General features: G+C 42.7%; 1 protein-coding gene across 3 annotated transcripts in view; it reads right to left on the reverse strand.

The window, feature by feature from the left end:
* LOC140463298 (VPS10 domain-containing receptor SorCS1-like) overlaps positions 1 to 23,615 on the reverse strand; it is a 1,204,408-nt gene that overhangs the window by 210,040 nt on the left and 970,753 nt on the right. For all 3 annotated transcript variants that reach the window (XM_072557066.1, XM_072557065.1, XM_072557064.1), the window contains exons 9-13: positions 19,388 to 19,567; positions 18,623 to 18,769; positions 8,312 to 8,414; positions 6,302 to 6,390; positions 4,361 to 4,452 (exon numbers count right to left, since the gene is read on the reverse strand). In XM_072557066.1, the coding sequence (XP_072413167.1) occupies positions 4,361 to 4,452; positions 6,302 to 6,390; positions 8,312 to 8,414; positions 18,623 to 18,769; positions 19,388 to 19,567 (611 nt within the window). The remainder of the gene's footprint in view (positions 1 to 4,360; positions 4,453 to 6,301; positions 6,391 to 8,311; positions 8,415 to 18,622; positions 18,770 to 19,387; positions 19,568 to 23,615) is intronic.

The raw sequence follows: 23,615 nt of genomic DNA on the forward strand, positions 1-23,615 counted from the left end.
CCCAGTTTTTTTTTAGATTACTTACAGTGTGGAAACAGGCCCTTCAGCCCAACAAGTCCACACCGACCCGCCGAAGCGCAACCCACCCATACCCCTACATCTACCCCTTACCTAACACTACGGGCAATTTAGCATGGCCAATTCACCTGACCTGCACATCTTTGGACTGTGGGAGGAAACCGGAGCACCCGGAGGAAACCCACGCAGACGGCATGCACACAGTTAGTCGCCTGAGGCGGGAATTGAACCCGGGTCTCTAGCGCTGTGAGGCAGCAGTGCTAACCACTGTGCCACTGTGCTACCCATAGCTGGATAATTGGTTTGTAGTGATGCCAACAGCATGGGTTCAATCCCCACACTAGCTGAGATCACCATGAAGGACTCTCCCCTTGCCTGAGGTGTGTTGACCCTCAGGTTAAACGACCAACAGTCATCTCCCTGTAATGAGAGAGCAGTCCTCTGGTCCAGTGAAAATAGGTAACATTATCTTTCACAAGTGGACATCTAATTTGTGTTTAAAATGGGAAAAGCATAATGCTGTGGTAACTTTGCTGTCCAAACATTTACCTTTAAAAGAGGAAAAACCTTTATTCGAAAACTTTATTTTCCAAATAGACAATTTCTGGTTCTGAGGAAGGGTCACGGAGCTGAAATGTTAAGTCTGCTTTCTCTCCACAGTCACTGACAGACCTGCTGAGCTTTTCCGGTATTTTTTTTATTTACAGCATCCACAGTTTGTGAGGTTTTTATTTAGACAATTTCTGTGTTTTTTTTAACTGTAAGTGCAATGTCACAATGACAGGGATTTTCTGATATGGAGTGCACAATGAACACAAAGGAAGATTGTTCATAAGTCATTGAAGACCAATGGGATGAAAGATTTTTGGGGTATATAGATGGTGACATCTTGTAAAATGTCCACATTATAGAGGAGGAGGTGCTGGATGTCTTGAAATGTATAAAAGTGGATAAATCTCGGGACCTGATCAGGTATACCCTAGAACTCTGTTCCCCTGTGGGAAGCTAGGGAAGTGAATGCTGGGCCCCTTGCTGAGATACGTGTATCATCGATAGTCACAGGTGAGGTGCCAGAAGACTAGGGGTTGGCTAACGTGGTGCCACTGTTTAAGAAGGGTGGCAAGGAAAAGCCAGGGAACTATAGACCAGTGAGCCTGACAACAGTGGTGGGCAAGTTGTTGGAGGGAATCCTGAGGGAAAGGATGTACATGTATTTGGAAAGGCAAAGACTGATTAGGGATAGTCAGCATGGCTTTGAGTGTGGGAAATCATGTCTCATGAACATGACTGAGTGTTTTGAAGAAGTAATGAAGAGGATTGATGAGGGCAGAGCAGTGAGCATGATCTATATGGACTTCAGTAAGGCATTCAACAAGGTTCCCCATGGGAGACCGGTTAGCAAGATTAGATTTCATGGAAACCAGGGGAAAACTAGCCATTTGGATACAGAACTGGCTTAAAGAGAACAAAGAACAAAGAAAATTTACAGCCCAGGAACAGGCCCTTCGGCCCTCCAAGCCTGAGCCGATCCAAATGTACTGTTTAAACCTATCGCCCAATTCCTAACCATCTGTATCCCTCTGTTCCCCACCTACTCATGCATCTGTCCAGACACACCTTACATGAATCTCCCGTGCCTGCCTCTACCACCTCTGCTGGCAACGCCTTCCAGGCACCCACCACCCTCTGTATAAAGTACTTGCCACATGTATCCCCCTTAAACTTTTCACCTCTCACGTGGAACACGTGACCTCTCGTTATTGAATCTCTCACCCTGGGAAAAAGCTTATCTCTACCTAATCTGTCTATACCCTTCATCAATTTGTAGACAAAATATATTTTTTCACTCTGGGAGAATGTGCAAACGCTACACAGTCACCCAAAGCTGGAAACAAACTCAAATCCCGAGCATTGTGGGGCAGAAGTGCTAACCTCTGTGCCATCATGCCACTCCCCCTGTCAGGCAAATCAACAAAGCTTGAAGGTAGAAGACAGAGGGTGGTGGTGGAGGGTTGTTTTTCAGACTGGAGGCCTGTTACCAGTGGTGTGTCACAAGGATCGGTGCTGGGTCCACTGCTGTTCGTCATTTGTATAAATGTTTTGGATGTGAACACAGAAGATATAGTTAGTAAGTTTGCAGATGACACCAAATTTGGAGGTGTCATGGACAGTGAAGAAGGTTACCTCAGATTACAATGTGATCTTGATCAGATGGGCCAATGCGCTGAGGAATGGCAGATGGAGTTTAATTTAGATAAATGTGAGGTGCTACATTTTGGAAAAGCAAATCAGAGCAGGACTTATACATTTATGGTCAGGTCCTGGGGAGTGTTGCTGAACAAAGAGACCTTGGAGTGCAGGTAGGTATTATAGTGAAGAAGGTGTTTGGTATGCTTTCCTTGATTGGTCAGTGCATTGAGTATAGGAGTTGGGAAGTCATGTTGCGGCTGTACAGGACATTGGTTAGGCCACTTTTAGAATATTGCCTGCAATTTTGGTCTCCTTCCTATCGGAAAGACGTTGTGAAACTTGAAAGTGTTCAAAAAAGACTTACAAGGAAGTTGCCAGATTTGGAGGATTTGAGCTATGGGGAGAAGTTGAATAGGCTGGGACTGTTTTCCCTGGAGCATCGGAGGCTGAGGGGTGACCCTATAAAGATTTATAACATCATGAGGGGCATGGATAGGATAAATTGACAAGGTCTTTTCCCTGGGGTGAGGGAGTCCAGAACTAGAGAGCATTGATTTTGGTTGAGAGGGAAAAGATTTAAGGGACAATTTTTCCACGCAAAGGGTGGTGTATGTATGGAATGAGCTGCCAGAGAAAGTGGTGGAGACTGGTACAATGACGACATTTAAATGGCACCTGGATGGGTATATGAATAGGAAGGGCTTGGAGGGGATATGGGCCAAATGCTGTCAAATGGGACTGGATTAATTTCGGACAACTGGTCGGTATGGAAGAGTTGGACCAAAGGGTCTGTTTCTCTGCTGTACATCTTTATGACTCCATGACACTCTGACTCTATATGGCAGGAATATAGAATGGAGGTTAAAGTCAGATTGGTCATGATCTTATTGGTAGGGAGAGCAGGCTCAAAGGGCGAAGTAGTGTACTCTTGTTCATTGTTTAGATTAGAGTGGTGCTGGAAAAGCACAGCAGGTCAAGCAGCATCCGAGGAGCAGGAAAATCAACGTTTCGGGCAAAAGCCCTTCATCAGGAATCCTGATGAAGGGCTTTTGCCCAAAACGTCGATTTTTCTTCTCCTCAGATGCTGCTTGACCTGCTGTGCTTTTCCAGCACCACTCTGATCTAAACTCTGGTTTCCAGCATCTGCAATCCTCACTTTTGCCTACTCTTGTTAATTTGGATTGGAAACAGCACAACCAGTTACATGGATCAGATGATTTGGGAATGTTGCAATGGGACTTTGTTGTATTTGAGCATATTGGGAAAAGGAATCCTGGGCTCTGGATAAAATGAGGGAAAAAGTGCAGGATTTGGGAGAATTGACCATGGAGTTGCAGCAAGTGTGGCAGAAGTGGCAGGAATAGGAGAGTGTTTATGTATCTGCAGCAATCTTGCTGTGTGGGAGAAGCTCAGAATGGGAGGACCCAGTCAAAAGGGGATTGTGTTCTCCAAGAGTTTGGTGCCTCCAGATAAGATTTTAAGCTAATCCAAAGCTCCTGCCCGCCATCTATCCCACAGCAAAAGGAATTCCAACACATCAAGTCGTACATCTATAATTCACAGGATGTTGGCATCAATGATTGATGTCAATATTGACTGCCCATCCCTCAGTGCACAGGAGGGTAGTAAGAGGTAACCACTTGGCTGTGGGTCTGGAGTCACATGTAGGCCACACCAGGTAAGGATACAGTCACATTCCTTAAATAACATTAGTGACCAGATAGGTTTTTCAGTGACATTGATTTCAGGGTCATCAGTAGACTCCTAACTCCAGATTTTATAGAATTCAAATTTCACCATCCACCAGGGTGGGATATATGAACAGCAGATTACGGGTTCTCTAAATTAATAGTCTAGCAGCAATACCTCTAGGCCATGGCCACCAAACAAAGGAGGTGAAGATACTCCTGGTGTTCAGATTTTGATGTTGTTTTTTAAATACTCGGCCAGGGTGGTCCTTTAATTCCTTCAGGGGTCAGTTTATATCTTAAATGTGGCTAATGTTGCATGAGTGTGCATGCTTCCTGCAGTTCAGTCTTGAAACAGGTCACAGCAATGCAGATTGCTGCCCGGACAGGGAATACTCCCCTCACTACTGCAGTTTTAACACCTTTTACTCACTGCCAGGACAATAAGAAGAGGGACCAATTACCATAGATGTCGGATTGGTTGCGGTGTGTGTTTAATGGCCACAAGCGCACCTCCCTGGTCCAGGAACAGAACGCTGTGCTCCTCGTCGAAAACCTACGAATGAGAGCAAAGACAAACCAATCAGCACCATCTACAAGAAAGTAGCACCGTGTAGAAACTATCACTGGTTAGGAGTGAAAGAAAAGACATCTCGACAGCTCCTGTTGAAATCGCTATCATCTTATCTGAGTTACATTTTCCTTTTGGTATTTACCTCTTCAATCTGGGCAACTGGGAACTTTTACACTGAGCTACAAATGCAAATATTGATAAGAAATCAGTTTTCTGTTGATACAGGGAGACATACTCTCTGACTCTAAATCTAAATGAACCATTTCTTATTTTAAAACAAAATTGGAGTTTATTAAACGTAAAGCAAATATGGGACCATCTCCTGAGATGTTCCACAAACAGTTTTCAACCACATCGCTCAGTTCATGATGTATTTGACTCATCACACATGGCCCAAACTGATGCTTAATATCACAAATGGAAGCTAAGATTACCCATGTTGCTCAGCTAGAGTGCAACTGCCCTATTCGCTCAAGTGAACAGTATCTTTCTCACTTAACAGTCCCAGCCCACTCTGCCTTCATTCACACTGCAGTAATAGCTGGGGCTGCACTCTGTTTTATGGGCTGCATTTGTTATGGCGAGACACTGAAGTGCTGAACAAACCATGAAATCCATCAATGTCTGTGTGTGAAACAGCGATATATTTCACGGGGGTTCCTGACTTTGTGGCAATTGATGGGCCGGACGACAACTGTAGTTCATAAACAAGAATAATTTATGTCAGCGAAGCCTCACAAAGATGCCTGCCTTCTCCCTGATACAGAATGATAATGAGTCTGAGTGCAGAAATAGGCCATTTATCTGACAATATTGGTTGTCCATCTGCAGACAGATAAGGTATTCCAAAACATTTCTAATTTTGATGGAGAACCCTCTTTCTTCCTTCTTCTGAATATGTAAAATAATTACATTCTGCAAAATACTCCAAATGACTCATTTCTTAAGAAAAATCTTCAAGCCAGCAGAGAAAAATCTGCTCATTGAAGGGAATGTCAACAACTGGATGAATATTTGCTGAGAAGTGGCTTTGATGGATCTACAATTACTTCCACTCAGACAACCGCTCATCATGCTGAAATGTTTCAAAGCATTTTTTGCAATTAATTACCCTGAAATGCAAGAACTGTTGTTATAAGGATACTGTAAATAGGCATAAATATTGACACAGACAAACCAGTTCTCTCTGACTGCAACAGCTGCATGTGGAGGCAAGGCTGGATCATAATACTGGCCAACAGAGAAAAAACACAGTCTGACCTTCTCTCAACTTCATGGGTTGCGATGGTTAAAGGTGAAATGCAGCCAGCTGTAAAAAAATAAGTGGAAGCTAATGTTCCAGAGATTTCAGAAGTCACACCTTTCAGAGATGCACCTCCTGAATCAGAACATTGTGGGTTCAAGGCTAACTTAGGAATTAAGCGCTGAGAGTGAACTGGCTGGGCTGAAAGAGATTTGGATTGTCAAAGGTGCTTACTTCTGGATGAAACAATAATCTGTATCTATCATTCACATGATGTAAAGGAACTTATGGCACTATATAGTGAAGAATAAGAGGGGCATTCAGAGTCCTTGGCAAAATGAGCACCATCAAAGTACCTTAACTCGTTAACAACATCATTACTTTTGGTTTGGTCAGTTTGTTGCACTGAGAGTGACTGCTGATGCCGAAGTGCAATTGAGATCAACCATCCCGATATAAAGCAGAAAAGGATAGTGGACATTCTGGCTCTGCGTTCTGTAGTTTGATGCTGCCTTTGTTTGCTGATTGAGTCAGCTGCCATTCATGATTAGTTACGGCCCCCCTACAATGTCTCCACATCGCCGTTACCTGTCTCCAGGTGTTCCCTGCATCTGATGAGATGAACATGCCTCCAGTGTGACTTTCCTCATCTGTTATGAGCTCAGAGCCGATGTTGCCTGAAATTCAAGCAAAGCCACCAAGTATCAGCCATGGTTACAAATAAAAACCCAAGGTTACAACTCAGCGATCCCTTAAGACTGGAAAATACAAGCACAAAGGAAGGAGAGGAAATAAATATTTCTATTTCTATGGCGCCTGTCACCTCGCTCAGCATCTCCCAAGGTGTGCATTCCCCTCTCCACCTCAAAATCATACATCTGTTGTGTTTTTGTTGTGACTGTTATAAAAATCACTACAATAGTAAGGCTAGCTCTGATAATAGGACACTGATGTGAAATGCTAACCCTGTTTCTCTCTCCACTGATGCTGCCAGATCTGTTGAGCATTTTCCCCCATTTTCTGTTTTAATTCCCTTTTGAAGATGGTTAGGTTAAAAGTTAAAAATGAAATATAGGGGTTTTTCACTGACAGAGAAGTCCTGATCAAGGAACCTTTCAATCTTCCCTTTTCAGAATGACTTTCTCAACTACGGAGAGATGTCCGTTCTGTCACACATATCCGAGTGTCAATGGACAGGCAAAAGCCACATGAGTTTTCCAGGGGTAGGTAGCTCATTTTTATCTACTTTTCACCAATTCCAGTGAATGCCTGGGAGTTCACTGGTTAACACTGGCCTCATCGTTTCTTGGTTAGAGATTAAAAAAAACTGCAGATGCTGGAATCCAAGGTAGACAAGCAGGAGGCTGGAAGAACACAGCAAACCAGGCAGCAGCAGGAGGTGGAGAAGTCGATGTTTCAGGTTACACTCAAAACATCGCCATCTCCCCCTCCTGATGCTACCTGGCCTGCTGTGTTCTTCCAGCCTCCTGCTTGTCATTGTGTCTTGGGCAGGCAAGAGTCTAACTGAAAGCAGAGGACCTCTTCCAGCGTACCTGCTGACCATTAAAATGGTGACGAGACCGAACGTATACATTTGGGACTTGATGTAAGAAGTGTTACAGAGAGGTATTTTATTTAAATTCTCTGTGAAATATTATACCAGAGTCTGTGACACAAAGGGTCATTGGAAAGTAGGACTGCTTGCATTAAGCAAATTCCAGCCCAGTTAAGGTGAGGAGCCAAGTGAAAACTCAGCATATTTCTGACAGAGCAAAGGAGGAGAAACTTCTTTGTTGGCAGATTGCCTCAAGCAGTGTGGAATATGTTACTCGCCTTTCCATGAATCTTCTCTCCTCAGATTTCAGTCGTGGAAAATAAAGTGTGGAGAGCAAACAACTTTCAGAAAGTACCAGCGAGCATCTCACAGATTGCAGGAATGATAACCAGGAGCGTTGCAACATGTTCAGTTCAGCTTTCAATGAAAGCAGACTGCTTGGGTTTCCTAATGCAGCACTGATGTGTTCTAAAGTTACGCAAGGTCAAGAAAGCTTTATTTCTGGCCTCAGTTAGGTTAGCAGTTTCCAATGAGGATGCAGGACAGATCATGCAATTGAGCTAAGAACCTAGAGGCAAGGGAAGTGAAAAAAAATCAACTGCTGTTCTTGGTCTGGAGCACAGTCCAGTGAATTCTGTGTAACAATTTCTCGATAGTTTTTGCAATGGTGAAAGTAGATTCAGAATCCATTAAATCTGTCAGTTCTCACTGTCCAGCTGATGGATGGCTCATCGAGCCAGGTACAATGACTGCCATACCCTCAAAGAATTGTTCGCAAATAGCATCACGGCGAAAAGAAGAAGGAAATGATTTTCTTTGAGCAGAGAAGTCATTGCCCTTGTCACAGTCTATATTGTGCTGGGAATGCAGCTACTTCCAGGAGGTATAAAGTCGTTGTGTTTTCCAGTGTTAATTTCACTTGTTATGCCTGATGCCCTATCAGCCAGAGGGGAGTATGCAACTGCGCGTCAAAAATCATGCAATTAAAAAAAACTCTGAAAAGATTGGAGAAAATTGTATCAACCTTCAAATTGAGTCAATACCTGAGGCCACAATGATACCAGGTGCAGAGTCCTTGCTGCCGATGTTTCCTGAGGTGTAGGGATTCTGTGCCACGTTCAAGTGTAGATTCAAAGAGCAGTATGGCTGCAACCAGAAGGGAACGATTCAACTAACCTTCACTCACATCAAACACAAACATTTATAACTGTATCAAAAAAAAGTCTGGAACCTTTTAAGATATAAGCATGCCAAATTTTCAGGGTTTCGAAATAGGGAATGCATTATCCAGGATAAAGCGATTCATGGGATTTGATTGATATTAAGTGGGATGGAACTCATACCTCTCCATCCTCCCTAATGCATGCTGTTTGCACTACACATTAAAAATTAATTTGACCAAGTTGTAAAGATTATGGGTTTAATGGTGCGCTTTATTCCTTCATGATTTGGTTTCAGTGTCGTGCGAAGCAGACTGGAGCCTCATCATATCTTAACATTGTTCGTGCTTTGAACATCCAGTTCAGATGAATTTTTAAAAGAGGATCCAAGCCTCTGAGACACGGAATGAGGTGATGGTATCATCGGTAGGAAATGAAATGGCATAACTGTTGCCACAGTGAAAAGAGATGGAGAGAGAAAGAGAGACATAGACAGAATGTTTATTATCGTTCCACATAAATGAAAGAAAAGAGGATTTTAAAAATAATTTGCATGTTGCAGTGACAAACTTCTGCCCTTATTAGCAGAAATTCATTTTGGAGCAAAGGCAGAGCAAATCCAGTGGGATATCCTGTCATTGACGATCTCCTTTCACTGAATTAGGAAGAAACTGTCCCTCTGTGATGCCAATGAAAAACAATATTATCTGAAAAGGATTCTTAAAAACATAGGCTTTACACTTAAAGAGCCATGACTGGAAGGAAAGGCAAAACTTGCCCCCTTGCAATGTCTTTCTTGGGCTGAAAGTACTTGACAGTTTTTGCATTACTTCTGAAAAGTAGTCTGTTGTTATAGCAACCAGCACTTTCTTTTCTTTACGTGATGAACTCTGATGTTCAAATTGGGAGATTCAACACTTTCTGTTCTTTTATCTAATGTGACCTGATACTATCTCCATGGCCCAGTGACTAACTTACTCATTTTTAAGGAATTGATACAGTTGACCAGCAACTCACAAGATTTATTCCCTGCCTGGCCATTGTTTTGATGGAGCTAGTCATTTCTGTCAAAGAGGGAAAGAGCTGACTCAAGGCTTGCACTTGTTTCTCTTGGAAGCAAATTGTAACCAGATAGTTAGGAAAGAATGACACACAAGGCCTTCATGTGCCTAATTTGGTTGACATGATATGGAGGTGTCAGTATTGGACTGGGGTGGACAAAGTTGAAAATCACATGACACCAGCTTTTGGAGAATTGCTCCTTTGTCAGGTAGCTAGCTAGTGCTTCCAAACAAACCTGTTAGACTATAAACAGGTGTTGGGTGATTTTTAATTTGTACGAGTGAAGGTGTTGATTTGAAGACAATTAGACATCGCAGCAGATGTAGGTCAGTCAGCCTACTGGGTCCACTCCACCATTCAATCAGATCAGAGCTGATCTAATACTTTCCTGCTTTTACTCCTTAACCCTTGATTCCCTCACTGATTAAAAATCTGCCTATCTCAGCTGAGAATGTGCGTAACAACATAGGTTTGGCAGCCCCGTTCAGTAAACAGTCCCACACATTCACTAACTCTAGAGAGAAGCAATTCCCTCTGGTTCTGGAGTCTCCCACAAGAAGAAGCAACATCTACTCTGTCAAACCCCCAAGGAATCTTGTATGTTTCAATAAGGTTGTCTTTCACACTTCTAAATTCCAATGAGCAAAAGCCCAATGCACTCAACTGCTCCTCTTGAGAAAGTTCATCTACTCCTGGGTTTAACCTATTGAACCTTCTCTGGACTGCCTCTGCCAGTACATTGTAACTTTGTTAAGACCCAAAATTGTTCCCAGTATTCCAGCTGTTGTCTAAGTAGTGCCTCATTAGTTTTAGCAACACATCCTTAATTTTAAACTCCATTCCCTTTGACATAGAGGCCAATATTCCATTCGCTTTCTTATTACATTCAGAAGTCGCAATGATAATTTCATCAGTGCATAACCTCACAATTCCCTATTTTATGTTCCCTCTGCCTAGTTTTCTCCCATTCGCTGAACCATGGCCTTCTTCAGACTTTTTGTATTATTCTCACATTTGCATTCCTATCCATCCTTGTGTCAACCCCTAACTAGGATATCTTGTAACTAATATGGGCCAACACTGATCCCTGTGACTCTCCACTAGTTGCAGGTTGCCATCATGTAAACACTCCCCTTGTAATTCTGAGGGCTAAAGGAATCAAAGGGTATTGGTGGGAGAATGATGGAGAAGGCTCAAAGATTTGAACTCATTACCACAGAAGGCTAGAGAGGCCACGTCATTGAGGGTCTTTGTGACCACAAAAGATAGGCTCTTGATTGAACATAGAACAGTACAGCATAGTAGAGGTCCTTTGGCCCTCAATGTTGTGCCAGCCTTCTTTCCTACTCTAAGATCAAACTAACCTACATACCCTTCATTATACTCTGTTCCATGTGCCTATCCAAGAGTCACTTAAATGCCCCTAATGTATCTGACTCTACCACCACTGCTGGCAGTGCATTCCATGCACCCACCACTCTCTGTGTAAAGACCTGCCTCTGACATCTCCCCTATACCTTTCTCCAATTATCTTAAAATTATGCCGCTCATGATAGACATTTCTGCCTTGGGAAAATGTTTCTGGTTATCCTCTCTATCTGTGCCTCTCATCATCTTGTACACCTCGATCAAGTCAACTCTCATTCTTCTTCACTCCAATGTGAAAAGCCCTAGCTCCCTCAATCTTTCTTCATCAGACATGCCCCCAAGTCCAGGCAGCATCCTGGTACATCTACTCTGCACCCTCTCTAAAGCTTCCACATCTTTACTAAAATGAGGCGACCAGAACTGAACACAATATTCCAACTGTTGTCTAATGAGGATTTTATAGAGCTGCAGCATAACCTTGTGGCTCTTAAACTCAGTCCCCCCTGCTAATGAAAGCCAACGCACCATACACCATCGTAAGGGGATCAAAAATGATGGGAGAAAGCAGGAGAATAGGGTTGAGGAACATATCACCCATGATTGAGGGCTGAAGGACCTGTACTATGTTGTACTGTTCTATGTTCAGTCAAGAGCCTGATGGGCTGGTTCTGCTCCTTTATCTTATAACTATGGTCTGCTCCTGTTCCTATTTTCGGTGTTTATAAGAGCATTATCTCCAGTATTGCATTAAATGCATTGTTGATCAACTGCTTCCTCTTTATCTACCTTGCTTGCTACTTCCTCAACAAATCCTAAAATCATTGTCAGACATGATTTCCCCTTCAGGATGCCACGCTGGTTCTGCTCGAGTATGCTATGCGTTTCTAAATGCTCTGTTGTTACATCATTCAGAATAAAATTGAAGACCTTCCCAATGACAGATGTTAACAGGTCTATTGTTACTGATGTTCTGTTTCCCTTCTTTTTTGAATAAGTCACAGAGTCATAGAGATGTACAGAAGGAAACAGACCCTTTGGTCCAACTCATCCATGCTGATCAGATATCCTAATCTAATCTAGTCCCATTTGCCATTACTTGGCCCATATCCCTGTACACCCTTCCTATTCATATACTCATCCAGATGCCTTTTAAATGCTGCACTTGTACCAGCCTCCACCACTTCCTCTCATTGCACACATGCATCACCCTCTGTGTGAAAAAGTTGCCCCTTAGGTCCCTTTTATATCTTTCCCCTCTCACCCTCTAGTTCTGGACTCCCCCACCTCGGGGAAAAGACTTTGTCTATTTACTCTATCCATGCCCCTCATGATTTTATAAATCTCTGTAAGGTCACCCCTCAGTCTCCGACACTCCAGGGAAAACAGCCCCAGCCTATTCAGTCTCTCCTTATAGCTCAAACCCTCCAACCCTGGCAACATTCTTATAAATCTTTTCTGAACCCTTTTCAGTTTTGCAACATCTTTCCGATAGGAAGGAGACCAGAATTTCACGCAATATTCCAACAGTGGCCTAACCAATGTCCTGTGGCCTAACCAATGACCTCCCAATTCTCGTACTCAATACTCTGACCGATAAAGGAAAGCATACCAAACGTCTTCTTCACTATCCTATCTACCTGCGACTCCCCCACTTTCAAGGAGCTATGAACCTGCACTCCAAGGTCTTTTTGTTCAGCAACACTCCCCAGGACCTTACCATTAAGTGTAGAAGTCCTGCTAAGATTTGCTTTCCCAAAATGCAGCACCTCCCGTTTATCTAAATTAAACTCCATCTGCCACTTCTCAGCCCATTGACCCATCTGATCAAGATCCCATTGTAATCTGAGGTAACCTTCTTTGCTGTCCACTACACCTCCAATTTTGGTGTCATCTGCAAACTTATATAATGTTGCATTTGTAAAGTTCCAGTCTTCTGAGCCTTCCCACAGTATCCCTTTTGAAAATATTTCTTCCTAGTTTACTCTCAGAGTCTAATTTCCCTTTTTTTGTGGTTGTCTTCTTTGGTATTTTAACATTTTCGCAATCTTTTGGATTACCACTAATCTATGGCATGTTGTATATTCTATTCTCTCAATTTAATTCCATCCTTAAACTTCCTTGATTAACCATGATTGGTTTATCCCCTTCCTAGAATCCTTCTTCCTCACTGTGCTACGTCTTTCTGTGAGTCATGAGCATTGTTCACGAATTACCTTGATTGTTAAACTCTTTTCCCATGCCACTCTTTCCTTTGTCAATACCCCTCTTAAATTTAGCACAGATATTTCTGAATTGAAGAGTGTGGTGCTGGAAAAGCACAGCCAATCAGGCAACATCCAAGGAGCAGGAGAGTCAACATTTCGGGCATGAGACCTTCATCCTGATGCCAGACGCTGCCTGACCTGCTGTGCTTTTCCAGCACCACACTCTCGACTCTGATCTGCAGTCCTCACTTTCTCTAACAGATATTTCTAACCAAAGTTTCTCACTCTCAAACTGAATGCTATATTCCACTGTGTTCTGGTCACTGTTTCCCAGGGGACCATTTACTCTGATATCATTTATTAAGCCTACCTCATAAAACATTACCAGATTCAAAATAACCGGGTCCTTTGTTGGATCCACAAAATTTTGTTCTTGGAAATTTATTCCACCATATGGATTGAATATCATTTCTTACTGTGGTACATATTCCATCTCATACTAACAATTACCCCTTCTTCCTGCCTGTCTTCTACACCATATCTCCATAATGGCAATAAGATCACACATTAATCTTTTTTTGTGCCATTAATTCATTTATTTTGTTTCAAATGACATGTGTATTTAAGTAAAGAGCCATTCATTTTCCTTTTTACCATCCTTTCCCCTTTTACCTTTCTTGCTGTTATATTTAACATGTTTGCACAATCAATCCCTTCTTGTACACTGGCTATCATTATGTAAATAACTGACCTGCAATGCTGTTTTATCCTTTTAATTCATACAACTACACTGGCTTTTTGTGAACACAGATGACACCAAAATTGGAGGTGGAGTGGACAGCGAAGAGGGTTGCCTCAGATTATAACAGTATCTTGATCAGATGGGCCAATGGGCTGAGAAGTGGCAAATGGAGTTTAATTCAGGTAAATGCGAGGGGGCTGCATTTTGGGAAAGCAAATTTTAGCAGGACTTCTACACTTAATGGTAAGGTCCTCGGGAGTGTTGCTGAACAAAGAGACCTTGGAGTGCAGGCTCATAGCTCCTTGAAAGTAGAGTAGCAGCTAGATAGGATAATGAAGAATGAGTTTGGTATGCTTTCCTTTACTGGTCAGAGTATTGAGTGCAGGAGTTGGAAGGTCATGTTGCCACAGTACAGGACATTGGTTAGGCCACTTTTGGAATATTGCATGCAATTCTGGTCTCCTTCCTATTGGAAAAATGTTGTGAAACTTGATTGAAAGGGTTCAGAAAAGTTTTACAAGGATGTTGCCAGGTTTGGAGGATTTGAGCTATAGGGAGATGTTGAACAGACTGGGCTGTTTTCCCTATAGCGTCTGAGGCTGAGGAGTGACCTTATAGACGTTTATAAAATCATGAGGGCCATGGATAGGATAAATAGACAAAGTCGTTTTCCCGGGGTGGGGGAGTCCAGAACTAGAGGGCATAGTTTTAAGGTGAGAGGGGAAAGATATAAAAGAGACTTAGCGGGCAACTTTCTCACGCAGAGGGTGGTACGTGTATGGAATGAGCTGCCAGAGGAAGTACAATTGCAACATTTAAAAGGCATCTGAATGGGTATATGAATAGGAAGGGTTTGGAGGGATATGGGGCGGGTGCTGGCAGGTGGGACTAGATTGGGTTGGGATATCTGGTCGGCATGGACGAGTTGGACCGAAGGGTCTGTCCCCGTGCTGTACACCTCTATGACTCTATGACCTGATGATAATTTGGATCTGGGAGAACTGGAAAGATTGGACAGCAAGGAATTTCAGATGGCATCATTGGTAAATTTAAAGACTGATCAAATGTAATTTTGTGTAGCAGGTCCCCCTACCTTCAGTAGAACAGATTGACGGGCAGTATATTGTCTGGGGACATAGCTACTGCGCAAGAGTCACCATCGTATGGCTTTCTACACGTTGTGACTTCTAATACTGCTGATGGATGAACAAAGGACCAAGATCTCCTCTAATTGCTTGGGAGAGTCAGGAAGTGCACAGGGGTGAGAGTCAGCTCACGATTGCAGGTTGTGAATAGGGCATTGTGAGGGAAAATGAGAAATATTATGGGATGGATGATTCACAGTGAGGAAGTGAATGGAACCTCACCTGCAGAGTGAATAGAATATGAGTAGGGTGTGGGGACCAAGCTGGCATCATGGTACATGCACTGCACACATTACCCAGAGGCTTGAGCTAATGTTAGATAGACACGGGTTCAAATCCCACTCCAACAGCTGTTGGATTTTAAATTTAATTCATGAAATTTAGAATTGTAAGTTTATGTCAATAACAGTGACAATTATTGACCCTTGACTGTTATAAAAACTCATCTGATTCTCTCATGTCCCTCAGGATTGGGAACCTGCCACCCTTACCTGGTCTGGTCGACACACAAATCCAGATTCACAACAATGTGGTTGACTTTTAATGTTTATCCTCTGAAATGATGCAGTAAGCTAACCACTCTGTTCAAGGACAATTCAGGATGCCTGCGATATCCATATCCCATGATAAAAGAAACTTTTAAAATGGGAGTATTGAAAGGGGAATGACAATGGATATCATGGCTGAGAGAGTGTGAGAGGGCGGGGGAGTGATTGATCAATGCAGTGGAATTAATGGATCATTAAAAAGTCACAGGTAGATCGGATAGTGAAGAAGGTGTTTGGTATGCTTTCTTTTATTGGTCATGTTGTAGCTGTACAGGACATTGGTTAGGCCACTTTTGAAATATTGTGTGCAATTCTGATCTCCCTCCTATAGGAAGGATATTGTGAAACTTGAAAGGGTTCAGAAATGATTTACAAGGATGTTGCCAGGGTTGGAGGGTTTGAGTTATAGGGAGAGGTTGAATACCCTGGAGGCTGTTTACCCTGGAGTGTCAGAGGCTGAGGGGTGACCTAATAGAAGTTTATAAAATCATGAGGGGCATGGATTGGGTAAGTAGCCAAAGTCTTTCCCTGGGGTGAGGGAGTCCAGAACTAGAGGGCATAGGTTTTGGATGAGAGGGGAATGAAACAGACTACAAATGGGAGGTGGAAGACCTGGAAAAATGGTGCACTGAGAACAACCCAGCTCTCAATGCCAGCAAAACCAAGGAACTCATTACTGGATGTTACTCATGCCCTCCCTACACATTAACAGCACAGAGATGGAACGAATGGAGTGTGTCAAGCTCCTGGGATTGGTCATCCACAACAAGATTTCTTGGACTCTTCATGTGGACGCACTGGTTACAAAGGTCCAACAACGTCGCTTCTTCCTCAGGCAGCTGAAGAAATTTGGCATGACGGTGAATACCCTTGCCAACTTTTATAGGTGCCCCATCGAGAGCGTTCTGTCTGGATGTATCACTACCTGGTATGGCAACTGTGCCATTCAGGATCAGAGACGGTTACAGAGAGTGGTGAACTCAGCCAGGACAATCACAAAGGCCAACCTCCTGTCTATAGAATTCATCTACCAGGCCCGCTGTCAAGGAAAGGCCACCAGCATTCTCAAAGATCCATCCCATCCTGGCAATGTTTTTCTACAACCTTGACCATCGGGGAGAAGATACAGAAGCCTGAACACATACACCAGCTGGTTTCGAAACAGTTTCTACCCTACTGTTGTTAGAATACTGAATGGACTCTCAAACTCTTAACATTCGCCTGTATCTGTGTTTTTGTTTTTGCTGCTGTTTACCTATTATTTACTTATCTACGCTACTTAACTCTGTGATCTGCCTGTATTACTCACAAAACAAAGCTTTTCACTGTGCCTCGGTACACGTGACAATAAATTCAATTCAATTCATTTAAAAGGGACCCAAGGGGCAACCTATCCATGCAGTGGCTGGTATGAGTATGGAATGAGCTGCCAGAGGAAGACATGGAGGCTGGTACAATTACAACATTTGAAAGACATCTGGGATGGGGATAAGAAGAGGAAGGGTTTAGAGGGATATGGGCCAAGTGCTGGCAAATGGGACGGGATGAATTTAGGGTAGCTGGTTGGCACAGATGAGTAGGACCGAAGGTCCTGTTTCTGTGCTGTACACCTCAATGACTTTATGATTCTAATTAATGGGACATTGAGGGGGAGTCAATGGGAGATCACGGGGGGAATGAATGGGTTAATGAGTGAGGGGAGTGAATGGGTCATTGAGTGAGGGGAGTGAATGAACATATGCCTAGTTTTCCCTTTACTTTTTCAGAACAGAATAAAGCATATTGTACAACAAGGGTTATTGGGGTAGGCAGGGCAATATTGAAGAGTTACTGAGAACAACTACACACTACGAAGGCAGGGAATGAATCATTTTCGCGGTTATGCGCATTCAAGCATTCTTGTGTTCACTCAGACATATGAAATAGTTTCTTTGGGAGGACAGAGTACATTGAAAATGTATCTGGACAAATCGAGTGTACCGATTGGTTACTGGGGTAGACAAGCTTGATTGAATAGCTGCTAGAAGAGATTGCCTTCAGTGGTTAATGGGAAAGTTTCTGTAGCTACAGGTGGAAAGAGTACACTTACTGAGGTTGAACTGGTGCACTGAAGGATTACTGGATCAAATTAGAGTCTAATGATGAATAAAGATAGGTAGAATTCCCAGTTAGTCCAGACAAATTACCAAGCAATAAGAGGATATGAACGATGTTCACTTGGTCCTTTGTACATCCAGCAGCAGCTTTACAAGTCACAACATGTAAAAAAACCACTAGATAATAGAATTACTGACTGCTGAATTGCAAACATTGAGGTCAAAATAAAACAGAGCAGTATGGAGGACAGGGCTAGTGAAGTAGGCACCGCATATTACTGAAGGATTACAGAGAAAGCTAGTGCGTGAAAAGGGGTGTCATTAGAAAGTGTCACCTGTAGGCTATGTGCATAAAAGCCTGAGTGGGCTAACTAAAACACATGGATTAGCTCAGTCCCACTGTATACCAAAGTCAGAACTCTTCAAACTCTGCAAAAGGAAATACATTCACATTCCTGAAAAAGGAGCAAACGATAAATATTAATTCAATATGCTAAACTTCAGAAGAAGTGACAAGGATAAAGAATGATGAGTTTTAGAGACACGGGAGGCTATTAGGAGATTTTATCAGATTAACTGAGGATGTGTGCTGCTTGAACTGAACTGCTTGTTGATCTGAAAAGTATTATTTATCCTTGCCACTCAGAGTTGAGGCAAGACAATTCAGTGCAATTAAATTTTAGCTTTGATAGTTGATATTTCTTATCAAACCTTCTACTGGAGGATGAAACGATTTGTCAGGTAGTGTTATGTGAGGGGCAATAAATCCTTCTACTTTTAATTTAAAAAAATGATATAACAATGTTGATAAACGTGCAATTAACTTTAAATGGTTGCTCCTTCATTTTACTCAGCTTCAATTGGATCTAAGATCTTGATGCTTAAACTCTTATGATAACATCATTACTTTGTCGACATGAGTTCTGGCTGTTGAATGTTCCAAAAAGCCTTTTCAAGGAATAACATTCTGAAATAAGAGACAAAAACTCAAGAGTTTGTGTTTGTGAGACGTCAGATATCGCTGCTTACCAGAATGCAGTGAATCTTGTTGCCTCTGACATCCACAGTGGGAGCCTGAAGCAGTCGCCAGTCCCGTCCTTTGTTATAGGTGATGAATGTCTTAACCTGTCTTTGTACCTTTTTGTTAGCCAAGAACATTCCCTTTATCCCTGCTACCTAGGAAAAATGGTTACAATTGAAATACCATCAACAGAAATGGGGACTTGCTTTTAAACATTCAAGATATTTAATTTTAAGGTTTGTATAGTTTTCACCCATCACTGATAAACTTTGACATTTGAAGTAGCCTCCTTGAAGTGACTTGTTTTGGGAATTAACTATGAAAGATGCCTCTGATTGTACGAGGAGGTCTCTGTACTGATGACATATTTAAACAACCGCCAGAGATTTCCAAATTGTTTTCCCTGCCTGCAGTCCAACAGGCAATTAGTTTTAAATCTCCAGGAGGAAGTGTATAATATAGAAAGATGGATTTTTCTTTTTAACAGCATTCAGTTTTGACTTTAATGCTACAATCAAACAACAACATTCACTAAATCCATTATGAGGCTCAGCCACAAACACATTAGTATACTTCCTAAACAGGCTAATCTGATCTTCTCTGAGCTAATTTAATCCCTTCCACAGATTAGTCACTGGAATATTGGAGCTGAAGTATCGGTTGGCTGTTTGTTATGTAAATACACTGGAAAATTGAGTTTCATTCATGTCAGGTTTCAGTAAAATAGAAACCTTTATCTTAAAGAGTACTGTTGAGTACAGACATTACATTACCTCATAAAGGTCAATCATAACATTCCCCTCCGGGCCTCGGCTGCTTTTCACATTCTCTAAAGCAATCGTGAAGTAAGCTCCTCTTGCATCAGACACGTATAGATTGTACGTGTCATTCTGGTTCCATTCTTGCACAGCAGCAAACACTTGATTGTCGTCAGTGCTGATGATGTGCATATCCTGCCAGGACAACAAAAAGTTTAAGTTACATTGATCCTACTTTTCTACCACTGTTTGTAATAGAAAATTAACAAAGTTAACATTTACTCTGAAATCCATTTACTCTGAAATCTGAAAGACAATACTTTACTAAATTTAAAACTTTCTGACACTTTGCTGAAGTCTGCAGTCGAGGGATAGCTTGTCTCTGTGGAACTTTGTAAACATTCAACAAGAGAAAAATATAAGAACAGTATGTCCACAACAAGGGAATGAAAAGAATGGCAACTCAAATCTTCACAGTCTTTGTCCTGGAGAGCGTAATAATAAACTGTATAAGACAAATACCTGAATTATGCTCAGGGCCCTTGCACAAGGTATTGTTGTCAAGTGCATATGGTCCCTCTGCAATGCAGAGGTTAAAACTAATAAAGCTCTTTTTGGTTGCTGTTGCTAGTAGTTGAGTTGAGTCAATTTAATTTCCATGACACTGTTGTTAAACTAACTCCTGCCGCATCATGTCAACAGTAGGGAGTGTGAATCTCAAGCCATCCCACCCAACCGATATACTCAGACTAAATAATGAGGCATTACCAGGCCATAATTACCACATGGTTGGGCCTGTTTCTGAATGCGCTTTGAGGGCGAGATCTCAACGCCTAGTTTGGATGCCTGGGGAAATAGTGCAGCTGAAACAATGCGAAGTGTAATTGAATCCTTTCTGTTTGTTTCTTGGACGTGAGTGTTGCTGACTAGGCCTCTCTTTATTGTCCATCCCTGGTTGCCCCTGGGAGATTGGTCATGGACTCCCCTCCCCATAGTCCCACTCTCTCACTAGAGAGAGTTGACTAATGTTGTGGTGTTGGTTTAATCTGAGGGTCACTACACCCTCAGGCGAGGGGAGAGGTTGTGAAGGAGAATCCTTCTTGGTAACCTCAAGAGGCATAGCAGGTTTTGAAGGTATCTGTGGACTGCTCAAAACATTCACAAAAACAGATAAACAGAGGCAAACACTGTGCTCATAACTAATTGTGACAAAGACTTTCATCATCTCAAACTATTATGATAAAAGGGGGTGGCATGGTGGCTCAGTGGTTAGCACTGCTGCCTCACAGCGCCAGGAACCCAGGTTCAATTCCACCCTCGGACGACTGTCTGTGTGGAGTTTGCATATTCTCCCCGTGTCTGTGTGAGTTTCCTCTGGGTGCTCTGGTTTCCTCCCACAGTCCAAAAATGTGCATGTTAGGATGGATTGGCTGTGCTAAATTACCCATAGTGTTCAGGGATGTGTGGGTCTGGGTGGAATGCTTTGGGAGGGTTGGTGTGGGCTGAATGGCCTCTTTCCATCCTGCAGGGATTCTATGGTAATGCCATTCACAGCGTGAGCACCTGGATTTGACCATGGCATAGTTTTTCCTTTTTGTTGTTAATGATATTCCACCCAGTTCTTCAGGCAACGCTTCTCCCACAGCCGTGATGACCAGACATAGATCAATAGGTCAATGTCTGCATGTGTGTGGCACCTTTGTTGCCCACCTGTAAGGAGGCATTATTAAAGCTGGACAAGACACTAGTCAGATCACAGCTGGAATGCTGTGAACAGTTTTGAGCCCTTATCTAATGACAGACATGTTGGCCTTGGAAGCAGTCCAGGGAAGGTTCACCCGGTTGTACAAGGTATGGAGGGACTCTGAGGAGATGTTAAGACGCTTGGGTCTGAAATCATTGGAGTTGACAAGAATGAGGAGCAACCTTATAGCAACAGAGCTGCGGAAGGGTCATTGGACCCAAAACATCAACTCTGATTTTTTTTCACAGCTGCCGCCAGACCTGCTGAGCTTTTCTGTTTATGTTTCTGATTTACAGCATCCACAGTTCATTCGGTTTTTAAGATTCTTAGGAGATTTAACAGGGTAGATGTGGAGAGGTTATTTCCCATTGTGGGAGAGTCTAGGACCAGAGGGGACAATCACAAAACTAGGAGGTTTCCCAATTAAGACAGAGATGAGAAGGAATTATTTCTCTTTAAGGCTGAGAGAGACAGATTTTTAATCAGGAAGGAAATTGGGAGTTATGGGGAAAAGGCAGGAAAGTGGAGTTGAGGATTATCAGATCAGCCATAATCTCACAGAATAGCAGATCAGACTCAATGGGCTGAATGGCTTTCTTTTGCTCCTTCCATTTGTGACCTTCTGATGATAATCTTGATGCTCCAGAAGCAAAATGTGTGTGAATTGCTTATCGTTGCAGAGCAAAGCAATAAGTTGTTATGTGATTCAACTCATCCATTTAAGACTTTTTAAGTCAATATCAGCAGAACAAGCAATCGACCAGCTTGTTCCAGTCCGTGTTTACTTAATCATCTCACCTTGCTTGGAGGTTTCTGACTTTTATCCCATCCCTGTCTGTGACTGGATGGATTCAGTTATTAAATGACCCACCGGCTGTCCCCTCTTGACTTCACCTTCATAGCCTGTTCACAGAATCCTCTTGACACCTTACTGGTGTTCCTCTTACTACACAGTCAGCACTTTGCACTGTTTTTAACACCTTTATAATCTCTGTTTAATACTTAAAATAGTGCTTGAGGGAGGGAGACTTAAACAAGAACATTAAATCACTTTGAAGCTCTCAGGAGGAAATGGTGGGTTCTCTTTGCATGGTTAAGTTCAGGTGATGCAAAGAGTTATCTTTAGCTTGATCTGCTTTATGTTTCTAGATGGACTAGTCAATAAACTACATGGACATCTGTTACCCAGTACCTCCTGTCTAAGTTATGCATTTGTCATCACTGGGAGTATTTAGACTGTATTCCCGTATACCTCATGTATTCCGGTTACTTCCAAAAATAACCCTGCCTTAACTTCAATCCACTCTGGAGCGTAAACTCAGAGGAGAGGAGCTGCCTTGTACAAACATCCTCTTTGCACAAGTTGACATCATGTTAAAACTGAGGCACAAACATCTTACGTATTTTGTCGCAGTTTAGGGTGGTATTTTCCTGGCCAATGGGTGAAGGGAGTAGCCGAGCAACAACACCACTAGGATATTGCTTCCCTTAAAAAGGGTCAGATACAGGGTTTAAAGTGGATTGTAATTTCTGCTGTATGTACTGACATTGTTCAGCCTGCATTGTGATACCTCTTTTGCTCTTCATCCAAGGGCAATGTGTAATCTATACATTGAGAGATGAACATCATCAAATGGGAGTATCATCAGTCAGGTATGGGACATTCAATAAATGCAGGGCAGTTGGCACATACTTGGATATTTGGAAGCAGTGGCTGTTATCTTAAAAAGCCAAGAAACACTTAGGGTTGCTTCTGCCATGTATCCCCTGCTGCGGAAGTTTGCCAGAGAAGGGCAGAAATTCAAGGACCACATTTAAGGTCCCGATTAAATAGTGAGCTGGCATTCAGCCAGCAGCAGAATGCTCCTGCCATCGATGGAGGCCACTGACTCAGTGGAAGTGACAACCTTGTAATGGTCTAATGTCTTCAAAATGGAGACTCCTTTCCCCAGAAGAGGGGGCTGCTAGCAGTAAGGGCCACACCTACAGATCCAACTCTGCCACTGAGGCAGGCTCCTCAACAATCACGTTGTTCAATGCTTATCTCTCTCAGTTATCCTGTCGATGGTCTCGGAGTTACTGGCTCTCTAATTCCTGCTGACATCATCAGGAATTCATCCACCATCTGGAATTGGATAATGAGCTCCACGGTGATCAATTAAGGAAAACCTCTGGAAATATTCCTTAGTCAAAGAGTGTGGTGCTGGAAAAGCACAGCCGGTCAGGCAGCATCTGAGGAGCAGGAGAGTCAAAATTTTGGGCCTGTGCCCTTCATCAGGAATGTTCCTGAGTCAATCTCACTCTGTCTATCTTTACCCCTGTCCCTGTCTCCAGAGTTGGGCCTTTGGATTGGTCCACGCATATGGGTAAGGTGCAGAGCAGGTAACCTTCCTATTTTTACTGCCTGCTGTTCAGCATATTGGAAGGACTTTTACACACTAACCATCAATCTGCTTTTCCATGTCTGACAGCACCTTCCCAGGCCAACATACCTTTGCA

This window comes from Chiloscyllium punctatum, chromosome 38 (assembly GCF_047496795.1).
Source record: "Chiloscyllium punctatum isolate Juve2018m chromosome 38, sChiPun1.3, whole genome shotgun sequence".
Classification (NCBI taxonomy): domain Eukaryota; kingdom Metazoa; phylum Chordata; class Chondrichthyes; order Orectolobiformes; family Hemiscylliidae; genus Chiloscyllium; species Chiloscyllium punctatum.